The 20,850-nt window shown below is 32.2% G+C and overlaps 1 protein-coding gene across 1 annotated transcript in view; it reads right to left on the bottom strand.

Annotated features, from left to right (window-relative positions):
- Positions 1-1,987: 1,987 nt before the first annotated feature.
- The window catches only part of LOC145662234 (solute carrier family 13 member 2-like), a 137,519-nt gene continuing 118,656 nt past the window's right edge, over positions 1,988-20,850 (bottom strand). The window contains exons 9-12 of the mRNA XM_081727577.1: positions 12,431-12,514; positions 7,270-7,463; positions 5,357-5,494; positions 1,988-3,887 (exon numbers count right to left, since the gene is read on the bottom strand). Of these exons, the coding sequence (XP_081583703.1) occupies positions 3,756-3,887; positions 5,357-5,494; positions 7,270-7,463; positions 12,431-12,514 (548 nt within the window). The 3' untranslated portion in view covers positions 1,988-3,755. The remainder of the gene's footprint in view (positions 3,888-5,356; positions 5,495-7,269; positions 7,464-12,430; positions 12,515-20,850) is intronic.

The raw sequence follows: 20,850 nt of genomic DNA, 5'->3' as shown, positions 1-20,850 counted from the left end.
TAACCGTTTAGCCACAAAGGTCAAGATCAAAGTTCTTATATTCTACATCTGTCCTGCACTGAAGTAGCAGCTTCTACGCCATTGTCATCATTTGGTATGCTCTGTTATAAAGCGTGCCTAATTAGTTGTCCCATCACCCGCAAACTAGTATTAAACTATGATGCATGAAAAAGTATTTTAGCCAATCAAAAAACACTTGCATTTTGTCTCGTGTAAAGAATTTTCTGTAAACTTCACATATGTTAAATTACCTAATGTCTGACCTGGTCGACATTAAGCTGGCGTTAACAAGACTTGTCTGTCGCGCATCCAGTCAATCAGGGCATAGATGTTACCTTTATTTTCCGTAGTCTCCTTTAGCCTCAAGGCAGAAGCGTGAAACCTAAAACTCAAAAATACGAAGTGGGATCAAGAAATACGGTGAATAATTTTATTAGAAACAGAGTAATAAGCTTACATGGAATTTAATTTAATCTCCTTCAAAGTACTGTCCTTGGCTAGCAATGCACTTATCCCAACGTTGAATCCATGACTGGGAGCACTTCTGGAAGGCTTCTCTTGAAAGAGTTAAGGTTCTCTGTTGTGGCCCTGAATGGTGTCAAAACATTCTGCTTTAAGCACGGTTTAATTGTTGGGAAGAGCCAGAAGTCGCACGGTGCTGGAGAGTACAGCAAATGTGGACAGGCAGGAATATTTTTTTTTGGCCAAAAACTTGGGGATCAAACGCAAGGTGTGGCACGGCATGTTTTCGTAGTGAAGAAGGAAGCCGTTGTATCGGCGGTTAAAATAGTTTTCACAGACCCATACGAGATGTTTAGTTCTTCGCTGAGCTCTCGAATAGTCATTCGCTTGTTGGGATAAATCATTTGTACCACTTTTTGCATATTTTCATCTGTTTTTGACATCTCTATTTTTCGGCACTTGTTTTTAACAGACTCGTTGCCGCTTTTGAATCGCTCATACCACTTGTAAAGTCTTCAATGCTATCGCTTCATCGCCATACACTGATTTTCACATTTCGTGAGCTTCTTTGGCATTTTTTGCAGCGTAGAACAAAACTTAGTATTGGCGCGCGACAGACACTCTTAACACGTCCTCACTCTCCTGCCTCTAGAAGCCAACTAACATGTCACAACTCGTTCAAACTCGACAGTGACTATATCAAAGGTTTAGGCTACCAGACTTACTAGTTGAAATGTATACAACGTCGATAGATGGCACTGTGCAACTACATTCACCGTACTTTTTGATCATACCTTTTATTGTTTTATCTGCTATTCGGGTGTAGGAGGAGGAAAGGAATTAGCTTTACTACGAGCATTTCAGTATAACTTATATCTAACCATCTTTGTAAATATAATTATTTTGTTATATTACCATGCCCTTGAATGTACCTTAATCCAACCTCGCTACAGAGTATTTGGGACTTGTTAATAAATTAGCTTTTGCTGTTTTGCTGCAAGCGAATACCACCTTCACAAAATTAATCGTTTAGACATTACTTTATAATATTCAAATTTATTATTATTATTGTTTTGTTTGTTTATTGAAGTTTAGCGTAGCATTTATATAGGCCTTACCTCAAGAATCGCCACTGCTCTCAGAACGCCTTGCATACACAACCACCCCCTGTAGCTGACGATACGTAGTCTTTCTGAAAACTTCTATCCCAGAGCCGTGCAAGCTTTCCAGCTAGTGTAATGTTGCAGTGTAGGCTTTTCGTACATTTAGTACCAGATAACGATAATCAGCCTAGGAATAACCTTCATAGTGTTGTCAGATATTTCCAACCGCTGTGAAACTCACTATCCGCTGTCTTGTACATCATATTCTCACTTGTTAACCAAAGCTTCGTGCAACATTTTGAAGAAATCCTTTCTAGAGGCGTTGATTGCGCAATTCACCGTAATTATTATCTAGCGTAAAGGCAAAATTTTCCTCTAAATGTTAAACTTTTCTCGGGTAGTTTCAATAATACACAAATAAGTATCCGATATATTTTATTTAAAAAATATACAATACGTACTTTCACCGTCACAGTTTAATAAAATGTACAAATTCATTCTTGTGTAAATGTATGTAGACATGTATCACATACAAGAAAACTGACAAACAATTGAAAGATATCATTTATTGTGTAATTAATAGAAGTTGCCTTTCTATTTCTATAAAATAATGCCGTGATTTGTTTTATGCATGAAAAGGCAAGTGTAACATTAAGTAGTCGACCGTTTTACGCATTTTCTATTTTCTTTAATATTCAGAAAAGCTATTAACTTACTTTCCACCAAAGTATATGAATGGTCCCATATCATAAATAAATATTTTTGTAAATTAGCTATAGAATTTTAAAATCGTTAAAGAAAAGGAAAGCAGAATTTTCACTCTTAGGACACATGAGTTAAGAATTATTTTTCCTAATGCTCGACAGTTTATACAATGGTCAACTATGATTACTTATCTCAAACAAATAAATAAATATCGATGTGTTATGGTGAACAAAACTTCACAAATTAAGAGGAAAATTTTTATCAAACAAACAGCATTTATTGTGTTACAAGAGATAGTAAATGTTTACAATTTGCGATCTTAATTTTGCTTTCCAAATCTAAGAAAACTATTGTTCTTATTTTATATTGGAGATGTATATTGCACTCAATATTAGTCGAAGGTTCTCAAAAGGAAAATTTATTCCCTGGAGTCAAAGAAAGAAGTAGAGTCCCTACAAAGTACATGTGTTTTGATGAAGTATAAACTTAAATTTATTACAGACAGCACAAAATAAGAAATAGGTTTAATATAGGCACAAGCTTGTGCCTACTCATGGCTTCAGCCAGTCTCCGAAATAATTCCAAGCTAAAGTTACACTACACTTGCTCACATTGGAATTAAGAGTAGATTACCAATAGTCGTAAGCGTAAATTTAAAACGTTATTTGTTTACTATGCTATTTATAACAAGACCTTATTTCAGATGTAACAGCAGTTCACGGCTTCTTTTCTAGTAGAATGATATCTTGTCAATATACCAAATTTCAGCATTATTTCAGTCGTTATTTGAAGTCGACGGAAAGTTCCAGAGCAAAGCTTTTACTACGATTGAAACCCGTTCTGGCCCTCCGCATTGAGGAATGATAAAACTTTTAATTACAAATCTAATTTAAAATAGTGTAGAAGTAAGTTGTATATAATTTCAATTAATTCATTGATAAAGACGAATCTAAACCTTTTCCGTCTTATTCACGAAAAAGCCAACTTATTGGACGGATACAAGTGAAGTACATTCACCTGAGATATTAACATTTAGAAAGTGATCTAACAAGCATTTGTTAATTACTAGACTTCAAATGTCCACAATAAGTGATTCAAACCTCGATAAACTAATATCAAAATGGAAAATTGAATCTAAAAATAATTCTTCTAGTATTTCATTCTTTAATAAAACGTAATGAATTAAGATTGATTTTAAAAATTCGCTTCACGTACTTTGGGCGTTCAAACTTGCTACGTGAACTAAAGAGGAATTGTCATATCACATGTGAAAATGATGGATTGATTCATGCGTGGTACATTTTTTGTCAGTGACATAAGAGAATATAACCTGTGTCCTCTGTTATGTTCGATGTTTTGGAATAATCTATTCAGATGTAGTTGATTCTGACAACATGTACCGTGTTTTTAGTCACCAAAGCACCGATGAATCCTTTGTACCATGCATCTCGACAGTGCTTAGTCTCCTGTGCTATGATGGAACTCCTAAGTAAGACTATGGGTTGAGTTGGCCCACTGCGGGAAAGTATGAAGATCGTATATTACAACACCCAGTGTGTTGATGAATAAGATGATAACCAGCATACATAGGACGTTCATTACGAAGCCAGCCTTCATCTGAAACACAAAACAGGTACTCTAGAAAGTTTAAATAAAATATCGAGTTTACTACATCAGTTCAAATAATCATGCTCCGTCAATGGCCACTACGCTCGAACGGAAATAATGGTAGTATTTTTACTTAATTTGACTAAAAATGTTGATTTCCGTAACTTTTTTTTTCTTTCTTTGAGTTTCAAGTATCAAACGCTTAATCGCTTCCTCCAAAACATAATGTGAATCTTAACAGGTTTTAAGACATCTTAAAATTAATTAATAGAGATTTGGCGCTGCTTTTACTATTAGCAAATTTAAACCTTTACGTAACTTATAAAAATTCATACAATTCGTAAATATAATTTCAACTTAAACATTTATTATTTCTTCAAGTAGATTTTTTAATCTATTGAAGATAAGAACATTATAACATGGTGCATTAATATATGAGTAATACACCTTCTTATAGAATCAACACATTTATAAAATATCAACCTTATTCTGGCCTTATATTTCACAATAAATTACATTTAATATGTGAAAAAGATTTTTTTTTCTACGGGAAAGGAAGTTTTATTGAAGAGATACATTTTATTCTGTTCAATTACCAAATTCAATTTACATCTCAACGAAATCATATCAATCTTAACTTTTCATTTCCTACAAAATATATGACTTTAAATGCTTGTATTTCCTTAGTTGTGTTTAATTTGTAATATTAAAAAAATACATTTTTATGCTTTACAATTAAAATTTCTAGTAATCAATCAAAAATTAACAAGGAGCAAAGAAATGGTAAACAAGACTGACGTACAGATAGTGAAAGTGAAATCGTCAACTATAATGAAGACCTCAAGAAGCTTCTCTCTTCTAGTTCAGTGCAATTAGACCAAAAAAGGACAAAATCTGGGCATTCAAAAAACAAGCCGAAACCTTTTCTAAAATGATCATGATACTCTATTCAGTAACTCAGAGGAAGTCCCAAAAAATCCCGCGTCGGGTTTAGTCACTATGGCTGCCATGTTGGCTAGCATATTTCCAATTACAAAAGTTTTCTTGGAAATTTCATGTCACGCCCCCCCCCCCCCCCTTCCCGTTACGAAATCCTGGGTAAACGAACCAATATATGTTCCAGTAAAATAGTTTAGAATGATGGAGCCCCTGCTGTGATGATCACAGTATTTCATGTCACGGACTCTCCCCTTCACGAAATCCTGGCTATGTGCCTGTCTGAATGATTTAGATCAATATCTTGAGCATGAAAATGCAGATTAATTTACATGTGACGCAGAATTTAACTGCAGCAATCAGCAGTAGAGCAATGACTACTTGAGAGGACTGCTACAACAGTCGCCAGCAAATCAAGGGTTAAGGGTTTATTGAACACTTCATCTCTTGCGGGTAAATGATCATCGACACTTTTCAATGACAAAGTAAATGACTAGATAATTGGTAGTTTTGTAGAAAATCTTAAGTATGCTACAACTCACCATGTCAGTAGTCTTCATTTCACATGCGGTGTAGACGATCGTGTTGGGAGGAGTGGAGACGGGAAGCATAAACGAGTACGAACAACAAATAGTCGCTGGAATCATCAGATAAAATGGATGCTGCTCAATCGCCACAGACTGAAAAAAAAAGTTATTCTGTTAGATATCCCTCAACTGTAATTTATCATCAACAAAGCGTAGAATGCAGGAATAAAAGATCTAATTATTATTATCAGGACCCGTATGTACTAAAAAATTGGAAAATATGTACTGTGAATAAAATAATCACCCAATGAAACAGCTGCTTTCCGTCACTTGTTTAGAATGTTTAATGTGCATAGAATACATTTAATTTCTACAGTACACTACTTGGACCTTTTGAAGGTTTTCTCAACTTAAACTTCGTCTATTGTCTGTTGAAGTAACTTCACATGCGGGAAATCACCATTAAAACATCAAATGACGAGATAAGACAATATTTATACATTGACAGATGGTTGTGGACAAAGATTTCCTGATTCCACAAACGTAGTATTTGATTGACTTAATTTTTCCTAATCTTGAATTTAAGCTAAGCACATTATCCAACTATTCTTTAACTTATTTTCGAACTTGGCTTCGGGTACAAGTTTTTCTTCAGTTCGAGCTGCAGACTCTTAAATGTTTCAACAATTGTCGAAAAATGTTGATGAACGAAATTAATATCTTGATGCTATTCCCATTACTCAGAGGGTAGGAGAAATATTTTCTTAATGAATGTCCAAGAAACGAGTAATTATCGATTGAGGATATTACGAATATTAAAATAATTATCTCTTCAAATATACGTAAAATACGCGGCTGCTCTTAGAATATGCACTAACCTTCAAATTTTGCATTTTTAAAAAACCGAGTCTTATTCATTATGTATAAAGTTATTTTTGAAACTTATTTCAGCCTGAAAAAAAATGTAGAAATTTGAAGAGCGCTCAAGCATAATTTCTAAAGATAAACCATAATCTACATTGTCTTAGTACATCTTGTTGAGAGGAAAAGTAATATTTAAATTTAGGTATTAGGAGTCGTCTCAAATCTATATGAAGCATTGGGTGAGAGGTATGGAGCGCTCAACTCTATGTGAAGAGTTTCAGCTCATGTAAGCTTATGATGGACATAATCATGTCGATAGGTTTTCTCGGAGTTCCCCTGCTTCCTCTGGATTGAACTGTCAACTTATAAATTGGCAGGACATATGTAATTGAATAAGTTGGCTCTTTACCGAACAGGGGCATCCAGAATTGACCCTCTACTCTTATAAGTTGGCGATTCTCTCACAGGGACATATGGGATTGAATCCATAGCTCATATACAATCTCCTCAAATAACTCAGTTTGCAACACTGGTACATATTTTTGTTCACGATTGTTCAGCTGGCCTACATACACAACATGAGAGCTATATTCTTGTCCAATATGACAAAGTTCATACCAAACTGAGAACACTGCATTATTTACAACACTGATAACAATGTTTTTGGATAGCCTACTACGAAAATATCTTACAGATTGCTTAAATATATTTGAAACGATTTTATCTTAAAACTTTACATTATCTGGGTTCACGGTTCTCAAAACTTTATCGTTTGTATCATAACTTCATTATTTATATCCATTGGGAGCCTATGTGTTACAGATTCGGAGGGGCTAGTTAATTTGTTTTCAGATTATTGTAAACCCATTTTACAGTCGGGAAGTCTTAACACACTGGTTCCATTTTCTGTACAAAGCGTTATTTTATATGGACATTAAATTTGAAATGAACATCCTAATAAATATTAATCTAAACTTAATTGAACGATATTATTCCACCAATTGCGAATGTCACACTACGCTTTTATAGATCTAATTCAATAGTCTATGAGACATTTTTCTTACCAATTCAGCCAAAACGGGTAACAAAATATTGGACGTAGCTGTGTTGGAAACAATTTGTGTAACCATGACTGTCATCAAGCACACAATAAGCACGATTACTTCAGGAGATAACGCTCCCAGAAGAGTTAACTTTTGACCCAGCAGTTCATTCAGTCCTGACTTCTTACTAGCCTCTGCAAGGGCGAATCCACCGCCTGTAAACAGTAAAATGTATAATTAAATATCAACCGTTATTTGGTTAACGTCTTTAACTAATCGGTGAAAAATGCAGAAACCTATTACTTTTAGCAATGTTGTACAATTCACTTTTGTCCATTGCAACTGTAGTTACAAGAAGGTGATAATGTATAAAGAAAGATTTTGTACATTGAAATATAGGAGGTAATATTTTGTTATTGCACTGCAGCTGCATTCAAAACAGAAGACCTAAAAGAAAGACCAGGTCACCGAAGTATTCTACGCTGGCATCTGAAGTTAGTTTAATGATAATGGCTGTCTATGTAAACGGTAAAGCATTGGGCGACCAAGCGCATCTGATGACAAAGGACTCTTATGTCAAGTAGATTTTGTTTCATTTGGTGTCAGAATTTTTTTAAATGTTGCTATAAGTCTTCTATCTTTTCCTTTTTTCATCTATGAAAATGTCTACATCTGGACAAATTATGGGTATGGAAGAGACGAAATGGGTTACTTATATATTCGTATTTATATTTATTTGCCTGTTCATAGCTTACAATATGAGGATATTCCCCAATTAAGGTTTACAGTTGTCATATAAGGATACATTCTCTATAGGTTATCAGTAAGGAAAGTTTCAACAGAGTAATAACTCTTTTCTAGCAATAATTGTAACACATTAATGTCCTTATACTTTGTTGGTAATTGGTTATACCACCATATACTACAGGAGGTGCAACCAAACCTATGGATAAAGCCGTCACCAAACATAACAAAAATGTCAAAGGATATTAGTTCCGATTTTCCGTAGATATAAAATTAATGCTGTTAAAATTACTCTGATAACTTTCCCTCCATTGTAAATTAATCATTCATTAATCAACTATTAGTCTACTCCAGTAGTTATTACAAATAATATACTAAGAGTTATTTGTCATTCAGATAACAAATATTCCAATGCCATTCTGTTTAACTCATTGATTGGAGTTTAACATCCATTTTCACTATGAGACTGTATGATACGGGAGCGAATTAATGTTTTAAGTGAGATCCAAATTACCACTCAACATTTAATCAGGCTTCTTTCATAATGATTTGGAACTATATGTAATGAGGACTCAATTTTCATTCAGATCGAATCCTGTATTCTCTCATCAGGGAAACAAATTCGATAGATTGCTCTGATATCTACAGGTGTTACAGGCAAGTGTTCCGTGTGCATGAAGGTGATGTTCGACATGGAAGGGAGAGAGACAAAGTTTTCGAGTTGAAGTGACACTCCTAAATTGGAACAGTTAGTGAAAGGTGAACTCTTTTACATCAAGCATCATAAAATTTAAAGTAATCAAATCCTAACAAATGACAAACGTTCGACAGCAGTTACAACGCTAATGATTCATCTCTTGTGAGACGAAATTCCTGGAAAGGTTCATTTACACAAGTGCTGGATGTCGACAAACTACCCGGAAAAGACGCCCCTCATTCTTTTGTTGGAGGCTCAATAGCTTTCTATGAAGACATCTCTGTATAGTTCACTCGAAGACTAAAAAAAATTCATGAAAAAGTATCTTTTTGGAATTACTGGAAGTTCAACAACAATTCTTTTATATAGTGCTTAAGAGCAATTCTCTGAAAGATATCTTTTGATTATCAGAAGCACTAGCAAGTGCGCTATAATTTCATAATGAAACTGTGTAACTTGTATTTTTAACGAACAGGTCACAAATATTTTAATTCTTTCACGTGTGTAACGTGTATTACAGAAAAATAATTTTCAAGTATTATAAAGCAGAAGTTAATTTATACTGATAGCACACATTTCATATAATGGAACAAAAGTTGTCAAAATTGAAGCAATTACGTGAGTATCATTGAATAAAATACACTGACATTAAGAATTTTACATATAACTTATCCTCAAATACATACATGAAATATAAAATAAACAAACATTCAGTAAGTTACTGTACTCAAGATGAAAAGCAACCATATTTAAACAACAGAATAATATATTTAAAAGCATGTTTTACTATATATTTTTAAATTATAAGTGCCTGTTGTATTGTATATTTCTTGAAAAAATAAAGGAAACATCTTCACAATATTTGATTGTTAAATTTGAAATGTGAAATAATTAGGCAAAAAATAGTGATATCTAATAAGGACTTGGCAAGCTATACTTTTATCGTATTGTTTTATTTTACAATTTTAAATTTTTAATATGTAACAATCAGGTATTGTTCAATTTACTAAAATCTTGAAGGTATACAGGCGACAAGGAACAACAAATTAAAACTGATTGATACAAATAGATTTGGGGATCATTCCAACTATTTGAAAATTAACAATTCTATAAGGATTTTTTTAATAGTAATGTTTATCTTCCTATCTACATATATATCTACATATATGTAGATATAAAAAATATCTACATATATTTTTTTATAGTATAGTAGCTAACAATTAATGTTTTACGAACTTGGGATACAATTATGGCGTGTTGAAATAGCGTTCATTTCAACAAGTGTATTCAGCACCACAAAGCGGTAATATCAGGAATCACGTATGGCAAACAGTCAAGGACTCGTCCTGAAATAAACTCAATGCATTTACAACTGTTTTCAACAAGAGTTTGCATACATTATTCTTAAGTTCTCACGTGAGTCTAGCATGATAAGGCTTACTCAAGATATCGAATCAGATTGTGTTTTATAAAGGATTACGAACTATTGGTTCAATAAGTTTTATTCTTACAAAATGAAAATAACTTACGTTGTGAGAAGTAAAGAACTTCTGTATTGATATTCACTGATCAAAACACAAATTTGGATAGAACTGACGTAATCATTGAATTTCTTGTTCTCTCTCAAAAAATATTTGAGATTTTTTTTTTATTTGTGTATTAAATGCTCGAGTATTTTATTGTATTTTTTTCTCATACATTTAGCACTGCATTACAATGTATCTGAAGTGGATACGTCATTTATATATAAACACAAAAGTTAATATATATGAATTACACACTAAAGTTCGCGTCACCCGAATTCGCGTGTAGCATCAGCTAATAAGCTAGCAATGCCCTGTTACTAAACCTTCAGGGAGGAATCTAATCATTCATAACTGGTTTTGTTCGTATTTGTGGACAATTATGAATGATTAGGTTCCTCTCTGAAGGTTTAGTAACAGCGCACTGTGAGCTTATTGGCTGATGCCACACGCCAATTCGGGGACGCGGACTATAGGTTAATAACTATGCCTTACATTTTGCATCATATTATTATACTTTACATTTTGCATGATCTCATTATTAAAAATAAAGTAAGTAACTATTACTTGCAGTGTATGTAGATCTCCTTGCACTTATATCTAGTACTAAAAACAAGTAATAACACTGATTTACTGTAGATCATGTAAAAATTTTAATGTACTTAGAGATTCATGAATTCTTCTACCGAGTATAAGCAATGTTATAATAAATATTTTTGGAGTTCTTTTTTAAATTTAGCAACAGAGTCCTGAGTCTGTGTCTTTAGGAACTTTATTGTAAAGCATGATTACCCACGTATTTACACTCTTTTTCCATATAATGCAGTTCTATGTTCTACAATAGAAAAGTTTTGTTTGTTTCTTGTATCATGGTCATGATGATGTTCTACTCACGTAAGGACACCTCCCAGGTGTGTCTACAAATATCAGTAAATTTAAAGTATACACACAGGATACTGGAAGTTTTTTTTTAAATATTTGTTTAGCTATTGCCATCATATCGTTACAACAATAAATGTTTAACCTAAAATAAACTTTTATATTTTCATTACAAATAGTTATTGACATCCTAAATTTTGGACGGTCTCGCATCATGCAATCTGTCAAATAGTCCTGAGAGTCTCTCGACAGGAAAATAATAATTTATTTCAGTCTCGTGAGTAAAATCTTAAATGTCCAAAATTCGGAACTAGAACAATCGATACATTTATCAACTACATAATCAGTGCTCGGATAGGAACACGACTTTAGGACAGCGATTACAGTCAACAAACAACTTGGTTACAATATTCTCTTCTAATTAACTGCTTTGTATACGTAAACATACACAATCGAGAATAATTTTAAATCTATTTTTGACCCTCAGTATATTTTACTATAACAAGACTTCGCAGACATTTTTTAAAAATTAGAAAGTTTAAGTTCTAGTTTAGTTTATTTCATCCTTTCCGTACATAATGGTTATAGAAGGCCAAGTACACAGAACATGTCAGAAACATTAGGATATATAATTATTCCTTGACACTTAATGTGTAGGAAACTTCCACAGCAAAATCGAACACTACAGTGTACGGGAATTGAATCTTTGGAAACCATATTGAAGGGGAGGGATAATTTCGTGGGAAGCAGAAAACTTGTTTAATCGTGATAGTGCAACATATTCGAAAAGTTTTGAAAATACAGAAACGACAGATAATGGTCGATATTTTTTATATCATCAGTAATACCCATTTTATGAAAAGTATAGCTTTCGCCATTTTTAGATTATCAGGTAAGATGCCAGTTTCAAACGAATAATTGGAAATATTAAACAATGGCTTCGAAATAAGTTGAATATAGTGTTCAATAACAGTCAACAGAATTTCATTTATACTGTAATGGCAATAATCGCAAATTGTACAATTATTTAAACTGCTTTCGAATAAATTAATCGTGTTTCTGAGTGACTAGATCTGAATAATTCTAACAACAATTTTATAATTTTGTGTGTCTTGGTTTCTCAATCTTTTATATTCAAGTATTCCTTGTTCTACAGATTCATTAAAGAAATTTTAAGAATATAACAATGCCGTCATTAGAACACCACGAGTTTAGTTCTACAATTCGTTTTTTCTTTGTTTCTACGAAACTACAGTTCACAAGTGACTACTGTAAATTCATTTGAGGTTCATAAATGTAGTAATGTTTGATATTTACTAAAACAAATTCATCAACTCACCTACCAGTAGAATTGCTCCCCATGGCATTTTCTTTTCCAATAATTTCCAATTAAGTAAAGCTGGAGTTGGTCCACGAGGTGTTCCTGCGATAAATCAATATGTTTCTTGGTATATTTCTGAACAATATAATTAGTTCTATATTTTATTACAAAAATTTAACCTACATTTGCAGAAACAAATTATGACAAACTTATTTTTCTAAGTGATTCGAAAATATTGATAATACATCATTTACAGGTATTTTTCTACTCTTTAACTGAAATAATTCAGCCGATTTTATTTATTTAACCATTTTCCAAATGCCAGTTGACGAGGCTAATTTACGACGGAATCCTTAGCAATTAATGGCAATAAAACTGCTGAAAGCTAAGAAATAAAATCAAAGAACTAACTTCGATAGTTCTATATATAGGGAATATTGTACAGAATGTGCATACAAGAACGGCACAGTTTCAAAAGTAAATAACAGATCTATTTCTCTCTTCATACGAAAGCAATTTACACCATCAACAGCAGAAACTTTCTTACGGGCTACTAACAGTCAGCTTCTCATGCTTACTGCAGGGACAATTTCGAAGATAATACTTTGTATGTGCTTCATTTTAAATATCCAGAACTCGTTACTCCCGCATTGTAACCAAATTCAAAGCAAGACGCACAACACAAACGTATCAGGCCCTTCCGATCTTCGAAAATTGATGTTTCTGTAAAAGCAAATAGACCTCGTCAACCTCGTGTATCGATGTCATCTTTGCAAGTGTGTAAAACATTTAACAAAGTTCCCATAAGTCAGTGGCCACAGCAAGCAAGTAAATATCAAAAATTACGGTGAGGAAGGTGCATGAGCCTGCAGCTACCTAACAAGAAAACAACTACGTTCTTCCATAGCTCATCCACCAGCCGACCGGTTAAGATAGGATTTCAGACTTCCTTCATTCTCACCAAAAGTATGCTTGAAATATACACCGGACAGGCTTCCTGCCTATTGTTTTGAGGGGCACCAGAAATTAATAAACAAATGTCAGCTCCTTTTTGTTAGCATACATGCGTTCTATTCTCGTAAGGAGCTCATATGCCTCCGATCCCACGTTAAGCTATGGTTTACGCCTCATATAAATTAGATTGTGAAAAAAGAACGTTAAAAGTCAATTCAAAGCAAGTACATAAATAAAGTCAAAGGTAAGTAGTATATAAAATGGAAACAAATAAATTAAGTATACAAGGAAGTAAGTATAGATCTTTTTATTTCTCTCAATGCTTTCGCTACTTTTCCAGGACTAACCTAATGCTCTAAGTCTGTGTAAATTAACGAATAGTAATAAACTATTTTAATCCATATTTTTAAAGTTTACAGTAAATAATTGCTTTAGAAAGCTATTAAAAATATTATTTTCCTCATGTTGGTGAAACTATGAAATTTTCGATAAAAATAATTTATCATCTTTTAAATATAAAAGTAATGGACAAAGAATAATATTACAATCACAAATAATTAATTTACCGAATTGTTATTGAACAAGTAGGAAAGTCTAGAAATTCGCTGCATGAATTGATGGAACTAATGGAATGTTTTGTGTGGTATTTCTTTATATACTCATGAGCAACTGAATTAGGGTGTAATCCTTGGAAAAAGAATGCTTAAGTGTCAAACTCAGTTACTCCTGGTAACCTTAAAATTGGGATCTGGCCCGGAAGAGTAGTAGTTACTTCATATCTCGGTCAAGGTAATCTCTGTTCAGGAACGTTGTACGTTAAAAAGAAAGAAAAAATTCAAAGAATACCCTCAATACTCGTAATATGTATTGTAGATGTAATATATATCGTAAAGATTGTAGATTTATCGTCATAAATCTAGAGAGGATAAAATTCTCTTCTCTTCGAATTGGTAAATGTCATACATACACGATGTAGGAAACGCATGAAATGTCAACAATTATATAAAATAATTTACCTAGATACTGAATAGTTATTGTTTATATTCAGAAAACTATATATGAAAATATAACATGAACACTTGCATGCACTAAGCACGATATTACGATTATGGATGATTAAAATACTTAAAATTTATCACTATTATCTATTCTGACACTTCGAATCAATTAAATATACTGATATTTACTTCACAAGTGGGAGGGAGTACAATTTAAGGGATCGGTGACGTAGGGGGAATTGGTCATTCCTTGCCATGATAATTCTACTAGTCCTCCAAGCGGCTTGAAGATGGTTGGTTGAACTACCACAATTGAACTGTTTTAACAGCTTGACAGAAATCTCTCAGCCAGCGAAGAACACAGGAAACAATTCAACTTTCTCTCTTAATGGAAAATCATTAACCAGAGCGTTTTCTCTACATTATCTCTATCAAATATAAAACTTCGAACATTATTGCACTACATTCAAATGAAGAACGACCTAACTAAGCTTCTATATCGATGAATTATACGGATGCCCTGTCCATGAGAAATACAAAGTTTCTCAGCGTTTAGTTTGGGCATTATCAGTAAAACGGGAAAATTCTTAAGCCTCCTTAAGATGTTACTAGTAGACAAATGAAAATCTATATGAAAGTGTATGACAATTGCCTTTAGACTGATATGCTTAGTTCGAGTCACTACGCGCTTTTACCTTCTTGAGAATATGTCCAATAGGTATTTCTCACGATCCACAATCTTCTATAAATATTTCCAACTGACTTCAATGGAAAATGTGAGAAGTTGAAGACAGTTCAGAAAACAATAATAAATTGGTAATTTTGATTGTGTTATTGTTGGTTTGGCTTTCTGCCTAGTTACGTTCTGAAATTCACAAAACACTTGTGTTCCCAAGCTATGTGTGTTATCAAAAGTTCGTTGACGACAAAACGTCTGGAGAGGCAGCCGGCTGGTTTCCATGAATAAAAAGTATATTGTTCAGTGCAAAAAGAAAAAAAAAAATGATTTCAGAATGTTTTTATCATCTGCGTTTCTCAAATAAAATTAGAAATGTTACGAACAAATAAATGCTGGTTAAAAATATATTGTACACTCGGGTAAAAATCATGGAACGGTGGAATGGTCACAACTGGCACTCGACATAGAATAATTTGCTAGTAGCATGCTTAAGCAAATTAAGAATTCTAGCCGTGAATTGTTTCAAAGTTTACTGAAACGAAGTTTTGAGACTTTTCACTTTTATGAAAAAAAAGAAACTGTTCGATGATATATTCTCTAGTTATTATTGACAGCACTGTTTCGAAAATATGAATAACTTAAATTTTGATGTGAAAATAATGAAAAGATTGAAGAAAAATAAAATTATAAGCTTTTTTATACCAAAACTTCAACAGATGAAAATTGGCGTAAATCATGATAAATGATATCACTTTGCATCATGCCATCAATGATGTAAGCTATGAACGAAGTATGTGTCTTCCCAATTAGTAAGGACGAAAGTAATTTCACTTGATAATTGGAAGTACACTTATTTCCTTAAAATTCTGGATTCCGATTTTCCATTAGATATTACGTTGAAAAGTATTTTTTCTTCAGAAATTCTAGTCCCTAGAATTGTTCAGGAATTCTAGTTCTTCGTTCATAAAATGATTCCAATACCTTGAAGTAGGAATAAGGGAAATAAATGCATTTTGTGAGAATTTATATCCTCTTTTAAGACTGGGAGAATTTTATTCTCAATTTAGTTTTGAAATTTTATTTATTAAGGCATTGTGTAAGAATATTAACTAACTCTATAACCTATGAAACCCAGAGGTTCAATGCCGCGTTCAGAAAAGCTCTCCACTGACTTCTATCCTTAGCCAATTGGATCCAGTTTCTACTTTGTATTTCTGCAAGATCCATCTTAATATTGTTCTCCCGTCTGCGCCTTGTTCTTCCTAATGGTCGTTTTCCGATTGGCCTCCCGGTTAAGACTGAAAGCGTTTCTACTTTCTTCTATCCTAGCCGCATGACCTGCCCACCTAAGCCTCATAGACTTTATGACCCTAACAATGTTCAGCGAAACCGTATAAAATATGTAGTTTCTCGTTATGAAGTTTCCGCCATTCCACATTCCCGTTCCTCTTGGGTTTGAATATTCGTCTCAGAATCTTCTCAGTCTATGTTCTCTTAGAATAAGCGACCATGTTTCGCAACCATACAGAACAACAGGCATGATTATCGTTTTATATAATTTAAGCTTCACATTCCTTGACAGAATTCGCGACAACAAGAGATTTTGATCTGAGTAATAACACGAATTCGCTGCTTTTGTCGACATTTAATTTCTTCGTGAATATGATTTTCGTTTGTTAATATTGATCCTAAATATTTGAAAGTATCCACTTTATCAAAAAGTATTATTTAATATTTTAACGCATCTATTATTTGCTGTATTACGGTCCAGACGTACTTCTATGTATTTAGTTTTCTCTGCATTTACTAAGAATATTAATAAAAAAAAGTTTTGAAATAACTCTGAATAAATGATAATACACCCATGATTTTATGAGATTATAAAAGTTTGTGTGTCCACAATTCGGACACTTTTCATTTTGTTTAATTCTATATATATTAATCCAAATCCAAATATATACGTGAATATATACGTAAACACCTACCGAAATTTACGTAACGAAATACAAATATTAAAATATTGACCCCTTTACTCACGCATTCTAATGCATATTGAACCTGTAAAATTATTTTATGCATGAGGATTTGAGAAAATTACGGGAAATTTATGTGTAAATAGGAACAGCAAATCTGCATATTAAAATAAGATCTTTTTCGAAAAAATTAGAGATCTGGAAAACACCCACAAAACTTTTATCATGAAAGTATTTACAGTTAATAAATTCCGTTTTTCAACACATGGACGAAACCACATTCCAAACTTCCTATGTAGTTCGTATTAGTTACGAGTTATATTTATAATCTCCTATACTTTTCAAATGTCCCATGTATATAGGCTAATGTACTAAATGAAAATATAAATTAGTTGTTACTGAACATATTGCTAAAATACATTTCGACCTATTAAAAGTTAGTTTCAATAATAGTCGTCGGACATTATAATCCTGAAAAAGGTTTAAATCAATATTAAACATACTTGAAGCTATCAAGATATTTGGCATTATGCTGCTTCTCCTTTTGCAATACTAGTAATGTTGAAGTTCAATACATAGTATAGACATCTGAAAAAAATACTAGAAGCACAATGGATAGACACTGTCCTCATAAATATTTCAATAATTGCTTATTAAATGAAGTTTCATATAGTCGTTGTGCTAAAAATACTAACTTCCTTTAGTAACTTCGGCCCATCTTCGCAAAATTGAGTCGTCCTGACGCAATAGAACACTACTGATGTATCTAAAATGCGTGCTCTAAGTCTAAAATTGTTTATTACACAAAATACATAATCTAATATTCATAATCTTATGACTATAAGAAAATGTACTAATAGTATCTCTTATTTCTTCATTCGAAGTTCATGAGTGGACTGTAACAAAAATACATAAATGAAATATCCTTCGTAGCAATAAATGCTTTTATGTATTCGTAAATATGACGTCATGGCTGAAATAAAACACACTTTAAATCTTCAATATATCAAAACTACAAATGCTGAGAAATATTTCATCGAGTTTCCTGTGTGTGGCTGGAAATATGATGATATTAGTTAATAAATTTCAAATTAAGGTCGTAAAATGTAACTGTTTGCAACTGTTCTAACTTACTTGAAACAGTTTGTTGTCAGGATGTTGTAACATTCTTCTGACTAAGCTAAAATAAAATCGTTACCAAAAGTTTAAATGCATGTAATTTTGCTATGAATTTCTGAAATAAATTTTAAATACACGAAACAGATTCATAATTCTAACACATTTCTCACTCAAATATAATAAACGTACTTTCTTCTTCTCTTCTAATGCTAAAACAAAACACTATTATGATTTTGGTCTTGCTTTACAAAACATTTCTTATTAAATTTCTTGAAAACTTATCTCTTCCATGTTATATATGAATTCTTAAAATTTGTAAGAAAAGATATACAGATAGGTACAAGCAGCTTCCGGTTGAACTCAGATATTCATTTGCATAATACAAGTCAGGCGTCGGATCTTCATGTAGAGTCTTCACGTTTAAAAGTGCATAAGAATAGTACATATGCTATGGCAGTGAATATTTATAACAAGCTTCCTTCTACTTTTAAAAACAAAACATCCGTTTCGATAAAGCAGTCAAGTACTACCTACTCGAGCACTGCTTTTATTGTGTAGAAGTATCTAGCAAATCCATAATCAGTTATATCAAAAAAATGTCTGTAGTTAATAAGGTTTGAAGTATATATATTTTTTACATATGTATAATGTGAGGGTTTATTAACTGTTATTTTGCTTTTATATCGTTATATGTAAATTAGAATAAGCAAAAAATGCGCCTCTTTAACTTAAAGTGACACTATTTGTAATATTGCATATAAGATTTAAATCTATAAATATGTACACATTCAATGTTCTTATGACATGTCCAACTCATACGTTCACGTTGTGAACAATGTGTATGAAAAAGGATGAAAATAAATACAATACAATTGCCACATGATTGAATTCGTGTAATACTTTAATACTTAAAAATTCCTAATAAAATTTCTAAAAAATCAAAATTACATTAGCATAATGTAAATTATTACAATAACATAGGAGTAACTGTCTTTAAACTAAACAAATTTGTTTCGTTTATTGTGAGTAAAAAATTCTTAAAAAGCTACATATACATTACAGTATCTGCAAATAAAATAGGATATGTAAATATTTTTAATTTCTGGCAAATAAATCCTAAAAATTACAAATATTAATAGACATCATAAAAACATCAATGTACACACGATATTATAAAGTGCAACATACAGTCATGTCTAAAATGATTGTCGCATATCTATAACTGCCTTGTTGTGGGAATATAATTTGATAGCGATTTCGCAGGGTACTTTTAATACTGTTACTATGTGTATAATCAGGAACTATGTGAATGTGTATTTGTAGTAAATTTCATAGGAAAATAATTATAAATACGAAAATTAGAATGAGTAAAACAAAATATTGCTAAATGAACAAGAAGAGAGTTTTTCCGTTAAATTATTCTTATTTATTGCTCTTTTGACATGAAATTTGCCACATACATGTCTTTGCCGATTACACATATACTAACATTATAAGAAATACCGGGCGAAATCGTTATCAAATTCTATTCCTACAACAACATATCTATAGGCATGCGACAATCAATTTAGACATGAGTGTACCGAGACTTTCATTAGCTTGTTTTGTAAAATATGTTTTATAGTTACCCCCCCCCCCCCAAAAAAAAGTTATCTGTATAGAAAGTATTAGGTTTAAAGTGATGTGAAAGAAATATGAATATATATCTTCTTGAAATAATTTTTGTGCTTTCGATTTGAAGTTGTTTTCAATCAGAAAGTACAGACACGGATTATCTGAAAAATTGGTTGGTGAGCACAAGAATAGATATAATCCGTCTAAACTTACAGCAATTCAGCTACGTAGATTATGCCAGGATCTAACATCCTTGCTTACTGGGACGGCTGATACCTCCCAGTTTGTTCAATCCGATTCCACCCCATGCTGAATGATAAGGTCATAAGGACCACATTATGAAAAGAAAAGAAAATGTAATTTAAAAAATATACTCTTGAAGAATTCATGTGGAATACACAGAATTTGAGGAAAAATCAATCCAGCTGTAAAGAAATAATTTTACTTAGCACATAATAAATTTTCTTCGAAATTCCATCTGCTTCAACACACTGACTATTACGAAAAGTCGATGTGCGTATATGATTCCAAAACCATCTCTAAAATAAATAAAGCACTGACGTTAATATATATGACAAGTCTTAATGGAGAATCTTATTTATCATGTTCGGTAAGCTCATACTCTGAAATAAAAGTATCATATTGAGTTTCAACAACTAGAGTTCAAAATCTTCAAATCACTAAAGTAGAAAAATTATGATTTATGAACATAAAATACTGAAGTTTTATTTAATAAATTGAAAAGTTTTTTCCTAATTCCAAAAAACATTTCTCACTTGGTTATTTAAATTTCGTTTTAATATAATACATGAGAATTATTGAAAAAGTTCTAGAATTTTAAATTTGAATTTCGACATTGTTGATTGTAGACATCTCGATGATAAACTACAACGACGCGCCCGAAAAGAAAAGGAAAAAAATAGTAACGAATAATCAATGAAGTTTAACCTAACCTAATCAACTTAATGTAATGAAATTAATATCAAAGCTTAAACTAATTCTAACGCAGTACACATCCAGAACATGTCCATCAACCATACACTTATTCACGAAGAAAATATATCAAGTGTGCAATATACGTTAAAACTAATTACTTATAAT

The sequence above is a fragment of the Thermobia domestica genome, chromosome 10 (assembly GCF_964235325.1).
Source record: "Thermobia domestica chromosome 10, izTheDome1.hap1.1, whole genome shotgun sequence".
Lineage (NCBI taxonomy): Eukaryota > Metazoa > Arthropoda > Insecta > Zygentoma > Lepismatidae > Thermobia > Thermobia domestica.
The sequence above is the reverse complement of the archived record's forward strand: the minus strand, read 5'-3'. Positions and strand labels throughout refer to the sequence as shown.